This window comes from Anser cygnoides, chromosome 4 (assembly GCF_040182565.1).
Source record: "Anser cygnoides isolate HZ-2024a breed goose chromosome 4, Taihu_goose_T2T_genome, whole genome shotgun sequence".
NCBI classification, from domain to species: Eukaryota; Metazoa; Chordata; class Aves; order Anseriformes; family Anatidae; genus Anser; species Anser cygnoides.
The window spans coordinates 31,346,634-31,368,844 of record NC_089876.1 but is presented as its reverse complement, the minus strand read 5'-3'; the positions used below and the strand labels follow the sequence as shown (position 1 = coordinate 31,368,844).

The following is a 22,211-nucleotide window of genomic DNA, read 5'->3' as shown; positions in this document are numbered from 1 at the left end:
GGATGAGAAAAATTCTTGAGGTGAATTCTGCTGCTGCTTTGCACACCAACTACGAGTTGCTGGTTTTTCATCTCTTGCATGACTCTGCACCTTCCTTGACACAACAGGAGAAATGATTTTTGCTTGTACTTTTGTAAAGCAAGGCCTTTAGATAAAAGTTTTCAGTGTTTATGTCCAGGTAAAGCACACAATAGTAAATTAATGTTTCCCATTATCTCATATTGTGTATTTTCTAACTATGACTTCAAAAAAAGTTTTAGATGGTAGAGTTTGTGCCACTTGAAAGGTTAGAGATCTTTGTGACACCATGGGCATGTCTTGAGGTACCTGAGCTCTTCCTTTCTGTTGATGTTTTTAAGGGCAATGGAATGCAAGGCTACTCGCTCTGATTTCAAGAGGAAGTGATGATTAGCAGCTACGACAGGTCAGGGATAGGTGATGGGGAAACAGCAGCAAAAAAATCAGGTAGAGGAGAGATTGTTGCAAAATTAACTACTGAAACCACAGGAACTGGAAACCATATTGTGGAATCCCTTGTTTCAGCAGAGGACAGTTGCAGTGCCCTCAAATCATCTGAGTCCTTCAGAAATCCTTTCACAGCCCTGTCAAAACAACACACCCTAACTGTCTCCCTTCTGTCCAGAAGCCAAGCGCTATAAACAACTTTTTGGATTTGGAACATTTGGATAAATCATTTACAAATCATATTTAATGAACTGTGGCAGGGTGGAAGTGAGGTAGTCCTTCCGTTCTGTTTCCTTTAGTGCAACTGATACAAAACATGATCTGTCATTTTCATTCAGGTTGGTGGTGTTTTGTTTTTTTAGTAAAGGATACATAATAGCAAGTACAACACTGAAGAGAAGTGACCTTGGCAACAGACAGATGTCTCGCCCTATAGAAAAGGAGGCTGACATTCTAGAAGTAGGCTGTCTGAGGACACAGTTCTAAGCCCCTACCTGTTAAAGCACTTCAAAAAGTGGTCTGACTTGAGAACAGCTAAGTGCTCACGCCCCGGCCTGCACTTGGATGCTGGAGCTGCTCTCTGCAGGGGGAGACAAGGTTATAAGCCATTTTACCAGATGGCTTGAGAGAGGTCAGAAGAGGACATTTAAGCCTGTTCCAAGGACTGCTCAAGTCAATGAGACCCTTTCTCTTGATTTCAATAGGCTCTTAATCGCTGTCAGTAGTCTATTCCTTATCAAACTCAGAGTCAGCATTGATACCACACAGAGCACTTGGGCAGAGCTCTGGAATTGTGCCACAGGAGCACAAGTGCCTTTTTTATCGTTGCGTGCCCGTGGCACGCTTCAGGCTGTGGAAAGAACCGAGTTTTTCTCAGAAACCTAGTTTAAAGCATAGAAAGAACCCATTTATGCTCTTGTGGGTTCCTCTTTAGGACTTTTCTTAAATACAAGGTTTGCCAATTGTTTTGCGCATGTTTAGGAGGAATTAAAAGGAAGGTGGAGGGGAGACAGCAGTAACTGTGACCTGACCCTATCTGCATGAGTAAGAATGGATAGATCGAGCTGGAACAGCTGTTACTTTAAATATTGAAGAAGTCAACAGTTAAAAATGACTTACAATTTTAATTCCCATTGTTCTGAACAGGAGGTGAGCAGGCTAAGTACAGTGCAGTATCAGGGATGGGTGTGCGTGATTATGGGATGTTCCAGCCATGTTAGTTTACATGCATTTTAGCTTTGCTGGGATGTTTTTCCCCTCACTCACTTGCTAATTCACCAATTAGCAATTTGTGAAACCTCAACTCATTCCCAGCAGTTAGTTCAAAGTAGAGAGGTCTTTTTTGTTTAAAAAGCCAAAGCATTCTAATTGTTTGCACAAAGTGATTGCTGCTTTTTCCTATATAATAAAGCTGTGGATATAAAGAAACCCACACCACAGTGCTAACGCCTCTGCATTGCCAAACATTTTTTGGGACTATGTGAATAACTGTGCAAAGAGAAGTCACTGATAACCACAGTACACACAATGCTGTGACAAATACTTGGAATAAAAGTAACACCCAAATGGAAATTACTGTTGTAGAGATGCTCATTTCCCCAGTGAAGTTTGACTGGAAACTGTATACAGACCGGTGAACAAAGATTTGTGTGTTCACATTTGGGGCTCAGCTATACTACCACTTTTAAAAAGGGAGCTGCTCAGAAAAGCAGTTACACTTGGAAATGTCAATGTCTTCTGCATTCTCTTCTAGCCAGCTGTATGCTGGCCAGCAGAATTTCAGGTTTCTGTAAGCCCGATTCTGCAGCACTTAACTGGTGTCCATGGCCAGAACTAGCTGTGCTGATTCTGTTGGAGATAAAGAAAGATTATGTTCTGAAGGTGGAAAAATCGGACCCTTAAGTACCTGATGCATTACCAACTAACTGCACCTTACCATGCTTGTCCATAGCCTGATGGAGTTCACTGAATATTGCTTTGCTGCTCACAGACAAGATGGGTACGAACATCCTGTAACCTAGCAAGATACTTAGGCACATTCAGTCTCAGTCACAAGAGCAAACCCTATGCTTTGGTGCAAGAAGCTTGCCAAAGTAGAGCCATTTACAGAGACTGTGTTCTTGCTCTTTATATAAAGTACAGGAAAGTTGGTGCCTGTCTGTCTTCTACTCAAAGCACATGCAGGAGTCCGTGTTTTGAAGCATATATGTCCATGTCCATGTTTTGAAGTCCATGTTTTGAAGCAGAGTAATTATTATTGTTGTATCTAGCTCTCTGTAGTATTTAAGTAAATCCCAATTCCGGAGCATGCTCAGGTAAGGGAAGGTTGCTACGTTTTAATTTCCATTAAATTGATTTCTTTGTTTGCAAAGCTGGGCTACTTTGTAATCTCTCTTTACTAAATGGTCTGGTTTAACTTCTAAGCGTAGTTCTGCAGCACCCTGTCTTGGGGCACAGAAGGTAGGAGACGAGTTCGCTGTAGACTTTGGCCCAGGCAGGGAGCGGTGTTTGTAGACAGGCCCACGTGCCTCCCAGAGGAGTTGGCGCAGCCTCCCACGCAGCAAACAAAGCCTCTCCAGCTGGAGTGTGTAATGCTGGCACGAGGTCCTGCTTGTTGAGACAGAGCAAAGCAGAGGTCCCCAAAGGGCACGGCTCAACCCGGCACCTCTCCTGAGTTCAGCTGGGCTGGGCTCTTACCCGCAGCCCCTGCTCACACGAGTTCACAAGATAATCCGAAAGAACCCTCAGATCAAAATGACAAAGTGCTTATAGCCACGGTTCAATTTGCCTGCCCACTACTAGATGCATTATCTGAAGTAGCTGCAAAGTTTGTAAGAGAGAACAGACAGGGTATGTAAAACAAATTAAATGTGCCTTTTCTAAAAGATAGAGGTGTGATGCAGCACATATGCCGAATGGGGAAGAGATATTAAAATTGTGATTGTTCAGCCCAAACACAGACAGGCTGCAAATTGCTGATTTTGTTTTGCCTTTTCTACCTCCCTCCCTTGTCTGACTTAAACCATGAAGCCAAAGGCAATCCAGCCTTTATTACCATTATTGAATTGTAGTGCAGTGGTGTCCAGACACCCAGGCTGAGGTCATGGTTCTGTTATTTCAGTACAGATGAGCTTCATATAAAACCAGACCTTCTCTGCAGAGTTTTGTGGCTATGACAACTCATTACCGAAACTAGGGAGATGAGAGTTCTGAGAGCACTGCAGAGCAAGAAAGAGGGCTTCCAAGTACTACAGCTGGCTGAGTAGAGGGTCCTGTTACTGCAGGGATTCAGGCAGAGATGAGCTCCTGTGCCCTCCCTCTAAACCTCCTGGGTGTGAGTTTTGGTGGGACTTGGCTGATCTCTCTTGATGCTTGTTGGGGGGCTTGTTGGATGCTTGCTTGGGCCACAAGTCCTGCTTTCGCCTTGTGACAGCTGGAGCAGGGCTTGCTCCTACCTGACCCCCCCAAAGCAGGGGTGGAGCTTCCCTGTGTCTGGCTGGGCTGATCTGGTAACACGTGCCCCAAAAGGGATGGTGACTGATTAAGTTGCAGCTAAAAAAGCTGTTGCTGCCAAAGATTTTCCTGGAACTCCTTGTAGGCAGAGGCCTGGAAACACCAGAGATTTCTGTGTGGCTGGGTCACAAGACATTTTAGATAAATAAAACTGAACTGATTGTACAAAAGCTATTTTTGCAAAATGAAATCTGTTTCAGAAAACTGGGACTTGAGTTGCTGCTTGTTTCTTGGCAGCAGAACGCTAACGCCTGTGATGTGCTGCCACTCATCCTGGCAAGCACTAAGTATGTGGTTTATAATCTGCGTTCATACATAATCAGTTTCAAGTTGTTTCTATAGATGCTGAATATAAAATATTTGGATCAAACAGATTGTATTATCTTACATAACTTGTTCTTCTCCATACATTCAATGCGACATTTTTTATTTTTATTTTTAATTGTATCAGTTGATCCTGTGATTGGGAGCTTATTGCAGCTACGGATTGTACTTTGGAACAGAGCTTCTAAACATAGAGGAACCCCATCAGCGGAACAAATGCCTAGTGGGTGGCATTCAGGCAGAGCGGCATATGCATTCTTTCTCATTTTGCTTGCCTTAAGGAAAGCTTTCATGCATCCTGCAATGTATTTTCCCTCCGTCTCCTCACCCCTGCTTATTTCCTCATTGTCACCTATATTTATTCTATATGTTCTGCCCCACATGACATGTCTTTACTTAGTGTTTTGTTTTTTTTTTTTTCCTAGGGCAACTTTCTGGGGGTTCACTGGAACTTTGTTTAAGAATTAAGAACTTCCAGATTTAGTTGGAAAAAATCTTTAACACTATCCTTACTGCTACTCCCTTTCCTTAGATAAAAGAGGTGCCCCACAAATGCTGCTTTTGCCTATGGATACTGATTTTTTAAGGCAGAAGAGTTTAATTATTGCAGTTCTCTCCTACCCTATTAAATAGCCACAGACTGACCAGGATGATTTAACTAGAAATACGACTGCTATTTTAAGGGATTTCCTTTTCTAATTGCAGCGTGATCAGAAGTGAAGTCAGTTTAATTGAACAAAGTAAACTTAATAAAACAAAATTTCTGTTGGGCCATTTTAATGCTGAGGCTTGGTCACTTCTTCGTGGCATCTACTCTGAAACATTTAACCTGAATCCAGCTCTTTGACTCACTGAGGCATGTTCTGTTATTTAGGTTTAAACTAACTGTTAGCACAGTGCTGCTTCTGTTGTGAATATAAGATCTGCCTCCACACGTAGCTAAATGCCGTGTTTTACAGATTTTAATTTCAGGCTTCGTTTACGACAAATGCTAATTTTTTCCATCAATAAAGTAACATCTTTCCCCACTGTAAATCAATGCTGAAATCTTTAACCTTTTTGTTTTCAGAGAGAAAATCAAGCAAGGTCTTAAGGATTTGGAGGAGGTGAAACCAGCAGGTGACACATACATACATGAAGGATTAAAACAGGTAGGTTGTACTCATCCTCTTGCAATCAAAACATCCTCTGTTCTCACCCTTTGGGTAACACAATCTGTAACATAAATGGATTGATTTTATGTTCTGGTGAGTTACACTCAAATCTTTCTGGCTCTCTTGCGGTCCCGGGACTGCCCGGACACTAAGCAGATCCCATGCAGGAGGCAGACCAGCCATTGCAGGAATTTGCCATATGCAATTTCTTTGGTTCAGTCCTTCGCACCAGAGAGTGTTTCCTTTTTCTGGATCGAACAGCTGACACAGAATACCAGTTACATGGTAAATACACACAGATTTGTCAGGCTGCACATATAGCAGTGCCTTCTAAAGAAGGTTCTCATTGACAATTAACAGCACAGATCAGAATTTTAGAAACAATTGGCATTTTTTTGAACCACTTATAATTTCTTGAGATAAACAGTGAGAGTACACTCGGTCATTTTGCTGAAAGCCTCAAGCCCTGATGGTAAAGAATAAGGTGAGGATCTAAGCTTTCATGGTTATGGATAGAAACTTACTTTCTTCCTTTATGCCTGTAGAGCCAAGATTGTAATTATGATCTGTGGGCTGAAAAGCTAGGCAAACAGAAGTTTGTTGCTGTTTAAAAGATGGTAATGGTAAGCCACTCTTCTTATATCTTGGAACCTACTGACTGACATTTAAAATCTGCGGGTAGCAGAGAAAACCTTATGGTGAATTTAAAGAAATGTGAGCTTCAAAACTCAAAGCATCCATTCTGAAGGAATCAAGTTTTTTCATGAACTGATCAGTTACTGACCCTAGCACTTCAGAGATGCACTCGCTACTAACTGTAACATAGTGACAAATGATTTCCTTGTTAGTAATGTGTAAAAGGAAGGCAGAGGATTGTCAGAAGAGATGGGTTTGAAGATAAAGCAGCATGTTGTTTCAAACGCCATGTTAGCTTAAAAGAGACATCTTGGTTAAAAGTTCAGATATAATTTTAAGTTTGATAAATATTTTTTTATTTTCAGGCCAATGAGCAAATTAAGAAGCAAGGAGCATCAAGGTTTTCTAGTATCATCATTGCATTGACAGACGGCAAGCTAGATGGCCAGATTCCCTTGTATGCAGAGAAAGAGGTGAGCACTAGGTGAAAATGCATGTTGTATTCTGAAGAGCTTGTGTTGCCTTTTGAATGAAAAAATACTTAATCCTCTCTTCTGTTCCCTGGCAGGCAAAGATATCCAGAAATCTGGGGGCTAGAGTTTACTGTGTTGGCGTCCTCGATTTTGTGCAACAACAGGTAAGAACGTTACTATTTTAGATTAATGGGCCGTACCTTGTTACAGGGTTTTACGTGTTTCATGTTAAATAATATATAAATAGATTTTACTTACATTAGGCAGTACAATATTTTCTCTGGCTCAGGAAGCAGACACTCAAATGCGTATACAGGCATGAACAGAACGTGCGGGTGGCACTTCTGGTGCAGAAAAAACCTGCCAGAAATACCCTCACTACCTCATATCTTCCTGCAGCAAGGGACAGAGGTAAAACCTTCCATTAAGACACTAACCAGATTAGGCTACAGCTTGCATTAACTGCATAGCTATAGACAAGCTTTAAGCAGAACATGTAACAACCTTATGAAAAGGATAAAAGAAAATAAATTTTTAAAAAAAGGATTGATATCTTTCACCAACTAAAAACTCTTCCAGATCTGCCATTCTCTGGCAAAACTGTCCTAATCATCCCTGTAGCTACTTCTATAGTGTGAACGTGACTTAAAGGAGCAGTGTACAAGAGATACTTTACTATAATAAAGGCACGTAGAAAGGCTTTTTAACGTAAGGCAGAGCGAAGAGAGAAAGTAACTTTGGAAAGAGATGTAGAATTACTGCCGAAATACAGGCCCTAAAAGCTTTTTTTACTGTCGTTGTTTGACATGATGGATAGCTACTACACCATTTTTTTATCTGCAGTAGGTTCTCGCAGATCCTCCGATTTAGAAAAAACATGGGTAGCTTCTTCAATGGAGAGGGAACCCAAATTGTTCCTTCTCTTTGCAGAGTTATGAAAGGTGTATTTTTTTTGTACATCTGTTTATATTTTAAGGCTGAAAAATCATTTAAAGAGCTTCATTTGCCAAGTGATTCATGTGTTTCCATGTGTTTTCTCTCCAAAGCTTGAAAAAATTGCTGACACAAAAGAACAAGTCTTCCCTGTCACTGGAGGATTCCAAGCACTCAAGGGGATCATCAATTCTGTGAGTATCAGGCAATAAGTTGAACATTTCCTCAAGATAATAGCATACTCTCCACTTCCACTTGCTCTTCCAGGCAGAATTGGTTCCTAAATGTGTAATACCAATATATTGTGCTCTACACACAGAGATGCAGTTGTGTAAATAAACATTGCCTGCTGCTCCTGCAATTTTTCATGCTCAGACCTCATATAGAGTTTGATAGCTCCCAGCTCTATAAAGTAGAGTGGGTTTGAGGAGGATGCATTGAGGAATGGCTGCTACAGGCTTAATCTGAAACAAATTGAGACTTTTACTCCAACAGAGTTGAGAACAACTGGTTAAAGTTATTAAGAATGAGTGACAAATATATATTGCACAAATCTTGGTATACTGAGAAGCATTCTAAATATATACGTTAGCCTTGACTTCTAAATTTATACGTTAGCCTTGACATTAATTGCTTGTTTTTCTTGTAAGTAACGAGACTTTCAGTTCCTCCTAACATGCCATGAGAAACTCCCATCAGTGAGATGGGGCCCTTCAACTGCTTACTCTGATTTGCAAGCAAGAATCAAAGCAAGAGGAACATTTTGTTTGTGGTCAGGGGCCGGACAGTATTGTAGCTGCGTTTAAAGCAGACACCTGAGGTTGAAAGGACCTAATTTATTTGCCTTGTACTTCAACTAAAGGTCGCGTGACTTATGCAAGGCTAAGCATGCTGCTGCTGCACATAAGCAGCAAAAAAGGAAAAAAGCTTACTGTCAAGTCAAAACCAATAATGAAACCCTTTTTCTGAGAGTTATAATTCATTTCCTTTTCCTTCTTTTTTTTCTATTTTAAATAAATGAAGGATACTACTCACATACAGGATATTATGCAGTCATGAATTTATCACTTCCCTTGAACAGTGTGTTTTTTTGTGGAAGTTAATGGCATCATGAAACAACTTCTTTTCCTTCTCATTGCTTAAAATAAATGTAATTTGAGAAGCTTCCTTGCACATTCTAAAGAGAGATAATCAACCTTTTCATGCAGTGACATTTATTTTTCTGAAATGATATACACCCCATGTGGTACTCCTTTTTTAAAATCTCAATCTATGCCATTTTAAATACTTACACAAATCAGTTCTTCTGCTAGTGCAAAGCAATGCAACATTTGAAGCCACCAGAGAAAGACTTATCTATAAGAGCAAAATATTTAAGCAAATAAATTTCCAATGGTACTAAATTTCAAAATGCATATGTCAAGGTAGAACTAGGTAAAGGAAGAAGACGTCTGCGTTTGGAGTGTCCTTTCAAACAAGAGTCACTGACCTGCAGGTTGGACCCTTCAATGAGTTGGATTTCTCCACTCTTCTTGCTCTTTGAGAAGGCAACAGGAGTACAATCTCTTGAGGTTTCTGAAGAGCTCAGCTTGAGAATTCTATAATTAAAATATACAGAAGGTTAGCACATCCTGCACACTGTCCCATTTTCCCTTATTTTTCATCAGTGTGGTTCTGGGCAGTCTCAGACTATTTGTCTCATTCCTCCCAGGAGCTTTCAAGCACTGTCCTTTTTTTTGTGGACACAGTCAGTTTGGCAGATGGCTTTTGCACAAGCCTCAGTCCACCTTCTTCTGGCAGTCGTGAAAATCCCAAGTGTAAAAATAGCAGATGTATGCATATCATGGCTGTAGAGCAAGAAAAGATGCACCTAATTGCAGCACCTTGTTTATAAGGGAATAGTTTAGGACGGGGACTGTGCAGAAACAGCAAACTTAAAGGAAACTGTTCTATAGCTTAAACATAGCCTGCTCTTTACACTGACTTAACTCTGGAATTGTTTAGCAGATTGTAGCTGTAACAGACGTTTCAACATTCAGCTTGCTGCTTATTTCTGTCCTTAAAAAGACTATGTTGTGGCTTTCTGGGTCTATAGAAAATGTTGTAATTGATAACAGAGGAGTATGAGAAGACTTCTCCAATAGGAAATATATCAATTTGCTTCAGTCTTTGTTTCATCAGTCTCATTTGTTTGGATAAGTGATCACACAAAAACAGTGTTAGTGCTGTGATACCTTCTGAGAGCTTTTAGGGGCTTGAATATTGTTTCCAGCTTCCTGAAAAGCACAGAATCTAACTGGAGTTTCATTTTCCTGTCATGACATTTAAGACTCTCCTTTTCTCTTCTCTAGTAAAGCACTTTAAGTGTATTTGTTGGAAGCAGCTGGAGTATGACACATTGCCAGCATCCTTGTTTTTACCACAGTGTGTGGAGGGAAGTATCTATAGTTTTTCTTCCCCGTTTTTTTAATGCGCATGGTGGCTGCATTACCATGATTGTTTAGTATGCTGTAGTTATAACTCAATTTCCATTGAAAGGGTTTTGACTGATTGTGACAATTCATTCTCATTGCATTATAAAATCGATAAGCAAGATCTAATCAAATATGAAATAGTCACAGTTTTCCTTATTATTCACAATTATAAATCCATTTCAATTTGCAAGTTAGCTAAAGAACACAGGCTGAAAGAGACACGCTGTCATAAAAGGGAAGTATAATTTCAAAAGAGATAAAGAGGAAATACCCAAGTCACAAACATGCAGAAGTATTGCTTGAAGTGCAGCATCAAAGGTGCAGTTCTGAATCCTCCGTTAACGTTATTATTGAACATTTCTTGTTAAAAAAAAAAAAGTACTGTTTACAGAAATATCAGCGACCCAGCAATTAAAACCCTCAAGCAAAACTACAACAACAAAAAAAAAAACATTCAGTAGGAATTGTAGGAGGAGCTTCTACTACATTTGTCTTTACTGGACTCTCAGCTGCAAAATTTTTGGCTGCTCTGATTTTTATACTTCTGGTAAATTGACAGAATGCTGAACAGTTCATCTTCATTTGCTGGTGGAAAAAAAGTGACAAGCTTTATCTTACAGGATCTACTACAACCTGCTTTGCTTCTGCAGTTGCTTGCAGTCTAAGAAATTATTACAATTTATTTTCTTTGGACAGATGCACAAAATATGTTTAATGATGACCGTGAATTAACGTTTAAGACAGCTGGAGATTAGCATTTAGAGAAAACCTAGCTCAAATCTTGAAAGCTTGTGTATTGTGTTTTGACCTTACTTCTGACAAAAAGGCCAGTGAAGTTTTGAGGATTTAAGCACCTCCACATTGTGTTGCGTTTCTTTCAAGTAATACTGACAAATGATTAAAAACTCCTCACAGACTTCTTTTCCCTTTTGCAGTTTCCAGCTCTTCTGGCATTGGTAGTATCTAACTTTATCAAGTAGTAACTGAACAGCATTGTCAGAGTAAATAAATCTGAGTAGAAGTCTAGAGCTTAAAAGAAAAACGCTGAAGGCAAGTTATTATGCTATCAGGAGCAGTTTACTGATGCAGTTTGGCTGATAATTACATGGAGTATGGCCTCATGAGCAACCCATAGCAGTGTGAACTGAAAGGGTTTCAGACTGCGCAATTTATATCAGCATGTGACAGTTCAGTACTATATAACACAATAAAACTTCTTTTTCCCCTTCTCCTCCCCTATATTATTTAGGTTAAGCTTTTTGTTTGTTTGTTTAATTTATATTTGAAGAACCGTTTAGGAAGTTACTATTTTCATTGTTAGGACTGAGTCGGTCTGTCATAATCAAACTACCACCTTCCTAAATGGCTTTGAGGGAGGCCGGTGAGGATGCACTTGTCTTTACAGCTATCAGGCACATGGGTACTGAGCAGCTTTGGGAGGAGATTAGCAGGGTCAGGACCTAGTCTGTAAGCAAGCTAACTCAAGGGTGCCTCAGTTGCATCTCGCCATGTATAGTCCTGAACCAGAACCTTTATTGAGAAAAACACTGTGGAGATTTTGTCCTCATTAAATAGCTCAGACACTCCAAATTTCTCTGAAGAATCAGTTTCCATGAGGTGACTGGGGATTGTGGGGCTGGCAGCCTGGAAAAATTTGTGAAACGTATCAGGCATCAGGTTAACTTCTCTGTAATGCAGGAACAGTATTGGACTCTGTCAAGGACGTGAGCAAAAGATGCCTTTATTCACAGAAGCAGGAAATTTTGCAGATATGAACACTTATTTGAACTATTTCATCATTTATGAAATGAAAGTTATAGGAACAGTGAGAACAAGTGATTAAATTAAGGATCTGGGGAGCCAGGATGCTGCTGCCATTTGAATCAAACACATGGAGCTTTACAGTGGACAATAAGGTCTCTGCTCCCTTGCTGGAAATCTCCACATGTTTTTGAGCACCCTGTCTGCTTCTCTGCCCTAACCCATCTGTATTTGGCTGCGTATTTGAATGCAGGGGCAGTATGTGGTACAGTCAGCCTTCCCTGCTTCTGTTGCGCATGTTACACCTGCTGGCAGGCTTGTCTTTGGAAGATTGTTACCCCATTTTTTTTTTTAAATCAGGCTGAAGTTCCTGCCTGCCTGTAATACCCCCATAGAACTCCACTGGGGATCAGCATGACATTTGATTTCCGATTGTTCCTGCAATATTTTCATATTTTGCCTGTTTTCAAGAGACGTTTCTGTGCTTGTGGTTCACACAGCTAGGCAAGTCAGAATTGCTTTTATGTGCCACATTCTGAAAAGCAAGAAGAGATAATGATCTCTGCTTCCTCTTCCCCTTACGCAAACACAAGTCCTACCGATTTGTGAAAGTTGTCTGGTTGTCTCTGCAGGCAGAGCTGGACAAGGCCTGTAAGAAGGTAAATTAATGGAGCTCGCTTCAGTAACATTATTACAGTATGTGGTAGTTAGAAGTAGACTTCAAAACATTTTTGTATTAAAGTGAGTTGGCAGCACTTAATGCTGGAAGTTAAAATATATTTTGTACTTCAGAAATCCCTAAGAACTAGTTAGTAAGACTACAGTCTTGACACATGGAGAACTTGAGAGGAAATAGTTTAAAAAACATTTCTGTCTAGAATTGTTTTACCTTGCATTGTTACAAAAATTTATTGAGAATTCTACCTGAACGGGATTAGAAATACAAGTGTTCATCTCTTTTTGTAGGTGCTCAGTTTTGAATTGGGCATTTTAGGTACAACCACTCAGTTTTGAATTGGGCATTTTAGGTACAACCACTCTTAAACACAGTGGAAAAAAAAAAACTGATCAAGGCATATGAGCTGAGCAGTTGCATTAAGTAGAAGAATTTTTACTGCACATTTGAAGCTAAATTGGTTCTAAGTTGGCAAAGCCTATCAGAAAAAAAAAAATCTAGTCCTTAACACAAAGTTGTAACTTGATCAAAAAAACAATTGGAAATCTGCAGTTAATATTGTAAGCAAATGAAAGACTCGTTAGGTCTTGAACTTGAGCATAGGTGTGGGGAGACACCATGGAGCAAGGTATTAATTGTCTGGACAACCCACCTACAGCTCTACCCTGCGTACTGCCTTCAGCTCTATAAATCCCTTCACTGGAAGGGTATTGACAGAAATAGGAAGAAGGTCAGTTAACCATGTAACTGATGGATGAAGAGACAGGACAGCAGGAAGGAAAGATTCTTGGAAGAACAGAGTAATACATCTATCAGTAGTGCTTATACTGAATGTTCTTCGTGGAAATGCTGGCACTGAAATTAGTAGCTCCGCTTGTTGCCTGGCACCTTACCCCATGCGGTGAAGATTCCTCAGGTTATTCATGTACACGCTTCTCCTGGGAGAGAGGAAATCTCAGTGTCTGTGGGATGTCAACTCCAACACCAAAGCAGGGTTACTTTGAACTATAAAAGGAGCATACTAGGAACACAAAACTTGAACAAAGGCTGTAATGTATCCAGAGTCCTTTAAAATAAACGTATTCTTAACATACCCAGTGGCAGACTCCTGCTCAAGTGGTATGAGAAGACAGCGCTATAAAAATCTTACTGCCTAATTGTAAAAATTCTTTCCAGTAAAAGTCTTGTTGATAATAGAGGGAAGGCTGCTCTGATTGTAAAGAACAGACAGTAAAAGCCCTCTGGAATAGTGAATGATAGTTACTGAATACCTGGGGGATTTGTGTCAGTTGGATGGTTCCTGTGCCCATCTCTCTGCATGACAACGCATTCCTGCCATTAGGTTGTGCAGACTGTGTACAGCTAGGCTAGTAGGGCCAAGTGGACCCCTATATAAAGGGTGTGCAACAGTGGCAGACAACAGCTCTGAACACCTGACTTGTCACTTAAGATCTTGAATTCTGTGACAGGTGTTGTTACTGCACTCGTACCTCAACATTTCAGCAGCAAAAGGGATCACACAGGCTTTTCATGAGATTTTGTGAGAAGCCAGCCTGTTCCTGCACACCTCACAGCCTATCCCAAAATCAACAGGGAGACAGAGGCACTGTGGGGGTAAGCGACACACATCACAGGGTGAGTTGGAGCCAGTGGAGAGAAGAGAGCAAAAGTCTAACAAGTGGCAGCCAGCTACACTGAGAGTAGACAGCAGCTCTTTCACCTTAAGAATGATTTTAAGCCGTTAGGTTTGTAAACCCCATTGCAATTAGTTTACAAAAATATGCTCCAGCCTCGCTTCATCAGCCTCTGAAACCTTCTGCACTAGGTATGCTACCAGTAGGACTTCCTTGCTCTGTGCTGGCTTTTGTGCTGGCGTGGTCCTGAGTTACTACTGGTCCTCAGTTCTTAAACTGAGCTAGTAATACCAGCATTTACTGAGCCATTTCTGTCTGAACTGCTCCCCTCTTACTGGCCAAAACTGGAAGCAAATTGATTATTGAATAGTAATAAGGAACTAAATTATTTTGAAGTAGTCAGTACTTTTGCTCCAAGCTGGCTCAGCTGACTAGAGCTGAAATTCCTCCCTTGTTTACCTTGCTTCGAACACACCAACACTCCCCTCCCGGCTTTTTCCTTACATTACACCACTGAGCTATGCATGAGGGGAGAAGGGCCAGCAAAGGGACTTCGTGCCATGAAGACCTTTCAAGAGCAACATCAGCTTAAACAGCTCATTATCAATTATACATCGACGTAATTGGATCATTTCCTGTAGGAAGAAAATATGCTCAGTTTATGCACCGGGAATCCAGGAAGCCAACTATTAAATGTTTAAGGAGATGGGGGGGAGGAGAAATGCAACAAGTTATCATTAAAAGAATTACTCTGATTAAATCAGTCATCCTCTTTAATCCACTTGGATGGTCTAATATTCAAGCTGCACTCGGTGCAAGCTTGAGAGCTAACGTTGTGCTATGTTTTCCATGTGATTGAGACCAAGTAGGTAGTTTGGGGAATTACTGCATGTAGTTGTTAAAGGGACTCAATGGCCTGGAATTGAACGCTTTCTGCTCTACCCTTCACTGCTGTGCAGCCCTTAATTTGACATGCTCTGACATATTACCAACCCTATAATGTTCTCCTGGAGAACAGAGAGCTGGAGAAGCCAGCAACCTAACTGACACGGCTCCGCTTTTTGTGAGCACAAGCATGCCTTGTGATTCGGATGAGACCTGTCAGCTCTCCTGCATGGCTATCAGTTCTGTTACATAAGGGGCACTGTAAAACTTGCTGAAAATGAAGCACAACTCCAACTGAAATCTAGTGTTTCCTTAGCAATAAGTTTCTGAAACAGATTTTCCCCTTTTTTTTTTTTTTTTTTTAAAAAAAAGAGCCTAAACAACTTCTTTCCTGTTATGGAAAATAACAGTTTGTCTCAATTCTTATTTACATTACTTGATAAGTAATGGGCTTGGGGTTGTTTTTAGTAATTTGGGGGTAAAGGTTCTGATGCTGTTAAAATACGCATCTCTTCCGACCTGCAGTTTTGTCATCTACATTTGGTTTACTCAGCGACTGCAAATGAGGCACTGCTTAGACATTGTATAATTAGAATATTCTCACTAACCTGACACCGCACCAGGCTGCTCTCTCCGATGGTTATTTTATGCAAGACCATATGTCTCAGGAATATTTTTTTTTTTTTCATTTCAGTGGGGGACAGGATAGCAACCCTTCCCCCACGTCCTTTCCTGTTGCACTTTGTCTGCAGCAGTGCCAAGCACCGTCAGGAAGTAGGCTGAAATTGGCAGCGAGTCCAAGTTAAGAGCACAGATGTTTGGCAGCAGACAGAAGTAGGTCCCCATTGCGTACAGCACTGCTGCAGTTGCTTCACCATCACTTTATTGGAGAGAAGCATCAAAACAGTGTTTCCTATGAAAGCATTTGCTTCATTTCAAGTGATGTTGACTAGATTGCTTTCCATCTAGTGCCTCATGGCTTTCCTCAGGAATTTGCACAGGGGTGTGGTTACGTGCAGGGAAAGATGTGGCTTGCTTTAACACCATAATGACATATGATGTGGTAACATCCCGTAGATTTGGTATGGAATTTCACTTTGCATATGGATCCCACATGTCCTGTTTTCCTCTTTTTTAATCAATTAAATTAAGATCATGAAGACACAGACCTTGTAACACTATCTGAAACACTTCAGGATTTAACTTCGGAAACATGCAATTTACTTCCAGAAGTTTAACCATTAGCTGATGCATGGAGAAATCAGCCTGTCTAGAGAGTAGTCTTGTTAAAGAGACTACGGAGAGTGTTTCTGACTCACATATTTTAAATGCGATTAAGACTACTCAGGTGTAATCGGTGAAATCAAAGGCTATACTTATTTTCATTTGGTCTTGTGACCTACTTCAGGCCTTTAACCTTAAAGCATAACTGTACCACAGCATAAAGGGGGCAAAACTCTTACTCAGCTGAAGAAACCAACAACTTGTAAGAGAGAGAGAGAAATCTTTAGCAATACCCAAATGTATAAGACCTAAGTTCTTACCACCCTGATTTCACATGTTCACTTCTGCACACTGCAACACTCAGCTCAGTAGGAAAATGACTGCTCTATGAACAGTCAGCACTTCAGTCTCTAGAAGAAAAATAGCAAGTTAGCCCACTGCTCCACTGAAATACCTCCTGCTTAACTTTCACTTTATTTTCACTGCCTCAGCAATAGTGGAAAAAAACTTTTCAGTTATAGGAGAAAAAAATGAGCTTCCAATAGAACTTTTAAATGACTCATATAAAAATAAAAACACATGGAAACATGGGTTAAGCCCAGTCCTTATGCAACCAATCAGAACAAACAAAGCAAAGTCATATGAGGAATTAAACCAACCACTTCTGTGACCTCTACTACAATTGGTTCTTCTTGACTGAGTCTGGCCAGACAGGCCCTTCACCCAACCTAGCTGGAAATGACTAAACCAAACAATAGTACAACACTGTTTTCATTACAAATTCTTCTAAGCTTTTTTTACAGCTCTAAGCTGGGACAAAGCTCAAGAAGGTATTAACTTACCCGAGAAGTAACTAACTCGGGCGCTTTGTTCTACAGCCTCAGTCAGTTTCACACAGCTCTAACCCAGTCTTTCTACACCTCTTTTACGTACACTGCTACAAAAACTGGTGCCTACCTCTTAACAACCTTTGCACTCCAGCAGCTTTGTTCCTGCCTACCACCTATGTAGCTGTTCTCCAAGCACCAGCTAGCTGTACAGGTGTACAGCACTCCCTGATTAGCAATTAGTGGGAGACAAAAGGTATGGGCAGTCCCTAATCAGCAAACAGCCAACACAACTTTAGTGTTGCAGCTGACAATCAGAAAGCTTTGCCTTCATGCACAGATCCATCCGAGTCATGCTAAAGTTACTTTTAAGTGCGATTTTGCTGTCAGGGTCCCTCACAGATGCTGTTTGCAAGTTAGCTGTCATGTATAGCATCTTCTTTCCCCACCTATCCTTTCCCTTTCAGTACATTTAAAATAATTACCAATGTTCTACAGCAACAATTACAGAGTTGCAGGTGGCTGACTAGTACCATATGTGTACCACTATAACTTGGTCAAAGGAGGAAGTGAAGGAGGTGCAGCTCTTCCTGATGTAGGTGTCATATATAACTGAGAGAGGTACTTGGTATGTTGTATGAGGAAAGGCACAGTTGTCTCTGTGTCAAACTGTGAACATGGCTTCTCCAGTTTCAGTTCTATTTGTAGTTTGCCATGGACCTAAATCTGCTTTCCTCACAATTAGTTCTTGTTTGCTTACTATGTTGTGTTTATAGCATTGTTAAAGAAAATGATGAACTCTCTGTCAGAAAGAAAGGAAAGTGAAGGGGTGTAAATCTACAGAAAAGCCAGTATTTGGAGTTTGCTGGTAAACTAGCATTCAAAGCTTTTTTAGCACTCTTTTGCCATGTTTCTGAATTGTGCAGAACACATTTTGCAGCGAGCGTACACATGACTGGCTGGCAGAATATCAACAGGCAGTGCTCCAGGCTGCAGGCTCAGAGTGCAACAAGCAGGAGCTCATACTGCTGCAAATATATTTTTGCACGCTGACTGTGAAAGTGATTATCTTGCACTGTCAGCATATATTTCTCGTGGCTTGTCAAATGCAAATATAGCAAATGAGATTGTTCTTAAAAGGTAAGCATTTTTCATGTTCAGAACTTGGTTCTGGAGAAGCAAGTTAGATGCATTTGTTTTACTACTGTACGTAGAGTTAATGGAACCGTCTCTGTAAATCCTTTGTTCAAAATTATTCATCTGCCACGTGTGATCAAAATTGTTAAAAAACTCTTCCTCCAGCACTTCGTGCCTACACTCATCTTCGAACCAGGAAGCAGATACTTTACACATCCGCATATCATTTTCTGGTTTCTAGACTTGAAAATCGATGTGGTGGTTCAATAAAGACTCCAGCTGTGCTGATGACCTACCCCAAATCCCAAACTCCATCTATGGTTCTGGGGAGGAACAGATGCCATGAGAGTTATGATTTATGGTGCTGCTTGCTGCCAAAAACTTTTGAACTGCGTGCTGGGGCTAAGCAAAATCGAATGATGCTGTGAAATGAATTGGCACTTAGCATATTTTGTTAATTGTCGATGTACAGTTGGGTTGCTCATGGCTCGTTACTAGTGCATTGTTTTCACAATTTCTTGGAATATGAATTTCATTAAAGTGCTGGAAGGGAAAGTCGTTGTTTTAGCCCGTGCGTAGCACTGTACCGCATGGTACGGCTCTGTTCCGCAGTATGTTCCGAGGATATGGTAGGCAAAATACTTACAGAGCTGCAGGAGCTGTACAGTTCAAATTCCCAGAACTTTTAGAGGCAGCAGCAAGGATGAAAGGTGAGTCAAAGCAGACCTGGTCCCAGTGTGTGACAAGTTAAAGAGGTAGTGGAAGATGCAGGAGGCAGGCTTTCTATGGGAATAAATGTTTGCATAAAGCAGGGGCAAGACCTGTGACAAGACAAAATTTGTAAACAGAGGTGGAGTCTGCAAAGCATATAAGCAGTGGTGAGACTTATTTCATCCAGTTATTTGGCTGTCTTTTTCTCATTTATTGTAAGGACACGTGCCTTTTCTATGCTAATGTAATTATCTGCATAGCTGTATTGTTTCTGCAGCTTAAATAATTCTAACAAAACACAATTCTCTTTTTAATTCGGATACCTGCAGGTCAGAAACTGACACCGTTTCTGTAAAACATTTCTAATTGAATCGAATGCTAAACCACTTACTTATAAAGGAGGCAGTGCAGTTTATATCAGCCTTCAGGAATCTTCTAATGGGAAACACACAGAAATCCTGGCCACCTGTGTGGATTGATGGGGCTTTTAAGTACTGATTAACAGACAGGTTGCTCAGATGGAAATTGATGAGGTGAAAAGCAGTCCCACCTTGAGAAGCTGGTAAAATGGCAGGGATTTCTACAACTGTTTTGAGACATACATGCTAATTTGTACCGGAAACAGACTGAACTTTCCTTGAACACAAAACTGTGGCTGTAAACCTCCAAAATAGCTCAAGGGGTGGAGATAGGTGACAAATCAGACAACACAGAACTTCAGATGAAAACCCAAATGCAAGTTAGCTGGTTCAGGGGCTAAACTCTTCCAGTGTTGTACCATTGCTGTGCCATTAGCTGTAAGTGAGCCAGTGAACAGGGTGTGATTAGAACAGCGGAGTATGTAGAGGATCCTCTAAAGGACAGAGCCTCTAACAGCTGTCAGATAGTACAGAACTGTTGTGGAAGGAAGCTGAATCTCATGTTCTGCGTGGGACATCAAAGCCTTGATCCAGCCATGGACTTCTCTGTTAGGCAGGATCACATCCTACCGTATTCAAATGAACATCCATGTGCCTACAGTTCCATGTGCAGTTTAGGAATGTGATAGCTACTGCTCAGAACCGAGCAGACCAGCAGCTGATCTACAAGTGACCCTTTCAGAAGAGGAAGCTTTTTTTTTTTTTTAACCAAATTGAATCCCAGTGTACATTCATGAGTTTACATCAAGGATGAATTTGCTTTTGAGTGCTCATTGGATAATTCACAAACCTTTATTTGGATAACTTCAGCTCTTGGAAGTATTCTGAAATGATTAACTTGCATTACTGAGAAATGCTATGGAACCTGTACAGGATCCATTCACTTAATGGCCGTAAGATGTGATCTCACTAAAAGCCTCTGAGGCTCTTTTGCCTTCAGCTAACCCTCAGAAGCTGTGCGGGGTGCTGTTTGCCGCACTGAGCATAAGCTGCATTCATGCTGCTTGCTGTGGAGGTAGCTTTTGTAATAACTGTTTGTAGAAAGCACAGCATAACTTTTACTTTTAGTCAGATGCTTAGCTGCTGCAATATGGCAGTTATACAACAAACACTGTGTGTGGAGGAGCTACAGAATAAGGTTTTCTCAGCAGTCTGTTTTTTGTTGTTGTTGAACAAGGGGACATCTGTGGCCTGAATTTCATGTCTCATTTTCCTTAAGTACAGGAGAGTGACCACCCTAAAGAGCAGCACCATTGCCCTCTTTTTCCAGCAGCCACACATGGTTCCTAACGAGCATTAAAATGACAAGCCTACAGCTGTGATTTTGATACAGTCCTCTCTGTTTTGATGAGCCCCTGGGTATTCCCAGCTGTAACCAATTCTCCATAGCATGGTTCTGCCTCAGACTTGCAAGAGCCCCTCTGTAGTTCCTCCAGTTATTCCTTTCTGAAGCTGTAAGGAAGCAGGACACAGACAAACAGGTTTGAACTCTATTCTGCACTTTGTTTTGTGGGGAAATACTTGTTTCTAGGACAGCTAGCACTCAGGGAGGTGTCTAGAAGGAAAGCCTTTGTAAGCTTTGGAGAACAAAGCCCTATATTTGGTGTGGTGCTCTGGAAATGAAATGAATGACATCAACTCTGAATCTCTCCTCTGCCTGCTGCTAAACTAAGGCAGTTTACAGTCATATTTGAATTTATTGTACTTCAGCAGGGTGCTTAAGTATCCTATTCAAGGATGGCCTTATATAGTGATTATTTCAACTTTTCCTGGGGGCAGTAAATTTTTAAATAATGACTTCGCAATGCCAGATCATTTCCTCTGATCGTCCTGAACCAGAGAAGAGGGAGCATAGTACAGACTTTTGAAGAGTTCATTTCAATCTTGCTGACTTTGGAGTCCAGGTTTCCACGGCAAGATGGTTTAAAGATACTTTTGACATTTAATATGTAAGGGGGGGCTGTGAAATTATATAGATGCTCTGGTTTGTGTGTTGCCATTGTTTGAATGTGCTTCCATTGCATGCACAAAGGAGAAAGCTCCACTAAAAGTTGTTACTGTCAAGACTGACCTCATCCTCCTCTTTGGCTGCACAAGTGGCAAGAGTACTACAGTTCAGCTGTGGGTGCTAACTCCCATACCCTCTGTGCATAAGCCCAGTGCTTCTTCTTTGAAGTGCCTGGTCAGGCACCCATGTCTAGAACAGGGGAGGTTTGACAGTCCTCATCTCTTTTCAGTACCCTTCATAAGCTCTTGAAAGATTATTCCAGAAGGCTACTCAAAAGGGTGAAACAGCAACAGTCCCAATCCATGGGTACAAAAGCACATTTAGAAATGGAACGTGGATCTAAGACAAAATGCATGCAATGCTTTCACATCCTTCATCCTAAAGACAAACTTCTTTATTGGAGTGCATTGTGCTAGCTTGGAAGGAACACCTTGCATGGAAAGAGTGAGAAATGAATATTAAAACAGATAGAAAAGTGTTAGCCAGAGAAAGAAGAGTGAAAAAGCCTCAAGATTCCATACATCCTTTTAAGATGATTAAGAACAAGTGTTGATTGCCATTTTTGGAAATATTTTCAGGTTCTCCATTGTGACAGCTAAATGTTAGTTACCTTACTTTTTTGAGCAAAGCCTTTCAAAAATCATTATGCCTGTTAAAATTAATAAGATTGGATCTTTTGCATGAATGTTGTTTCTGATTCGCCTTTGAAAGTTAAGTTCTCCATCTTGTTAAAGTTTTGCTTTGAGGGAGTGTTTGGAAGAACCCAGGAAGTAAAGGCTGAGTGAAGAGCTATCTGTATACTTGTAGGTTGGTGCCACCTGATTCAACTCTGTACATTTGATATTTGCTTCTTAAGGTTGCCTCATTGTTGGGAGAGATTCTCAGGGATAACAAAGCAGATTTCTATAGCAATATATATCTTTAATAAGTATGGACTATCAAGAGAAGTAGTGCTTC

General features: G+C 40.7%; 1 protein-coding gene and 2 long non-coding RNA genes across 6 annotated transcripts in view; 2 read left to right on the top strand and 1 right to left on the bottom strand.

Annotated features, from left to right (window-relative positions):
- Positions 1 to 22,211, top strand: part of ANTXR2 (ANTXR cell adhesion molecule 2) — a 112,368-nt gene that overhangs the window by 4,279 nt on the left and 85,878 nt on the right. Inside the window, exons 4-7 of the mRNA XM_048074492.2 lie at positions 5,372 to 5,453; positions 6,458 to 6,565; positions 6,661 to 6,729; positions 7,612 to 7,692. Coding sequence (XP_047930449.1) covers positions 5,372 to 5,453; positions 6,458 to 6,565; positions 6,661 to 6,729; positions 7,612 to 7,692 — 340 coding nt within the window. The remainder of the gene's footprint in view (positions 1 to 5,371; positions 5,454 to 6,457; positions 6,566 to 6,660; positions 6,730 to 7,611; positions 7,693 to 22,211) is intronic.
- The window catches only part of LOC125179639 (uncharacterized), a 41,643-nt gene that overhangs the window by 1,876 nt on the left and 17,556 nt on the right, over positions 1 to 22,211 (bottom strand). For all 4 annotated transcript variants that reach the window (XR_010831388.1, XR_007167290.2, XR_010831387.1 and 1 more), the window contains one exon: positions 8,988 to 9,096. This is a non-coding gene — a long non-coding RNA (uncharacterized lncRNA). The remainder of the gene's footprint in view (positions 1 to 8,987; positions 9,097 to 22,211) is intronic.
- LOC125184055 (uncharacterized) lies at positions 9,090 to 15,285 on the top strand. The gene is made up of 2 exons (XR_007167305.2): positions 9,090 to 12,727; positions 12,762 to 15,285. It is a non-coding gene; the product is annotated as an uncharacterized lncRNA (long non-coding RNA).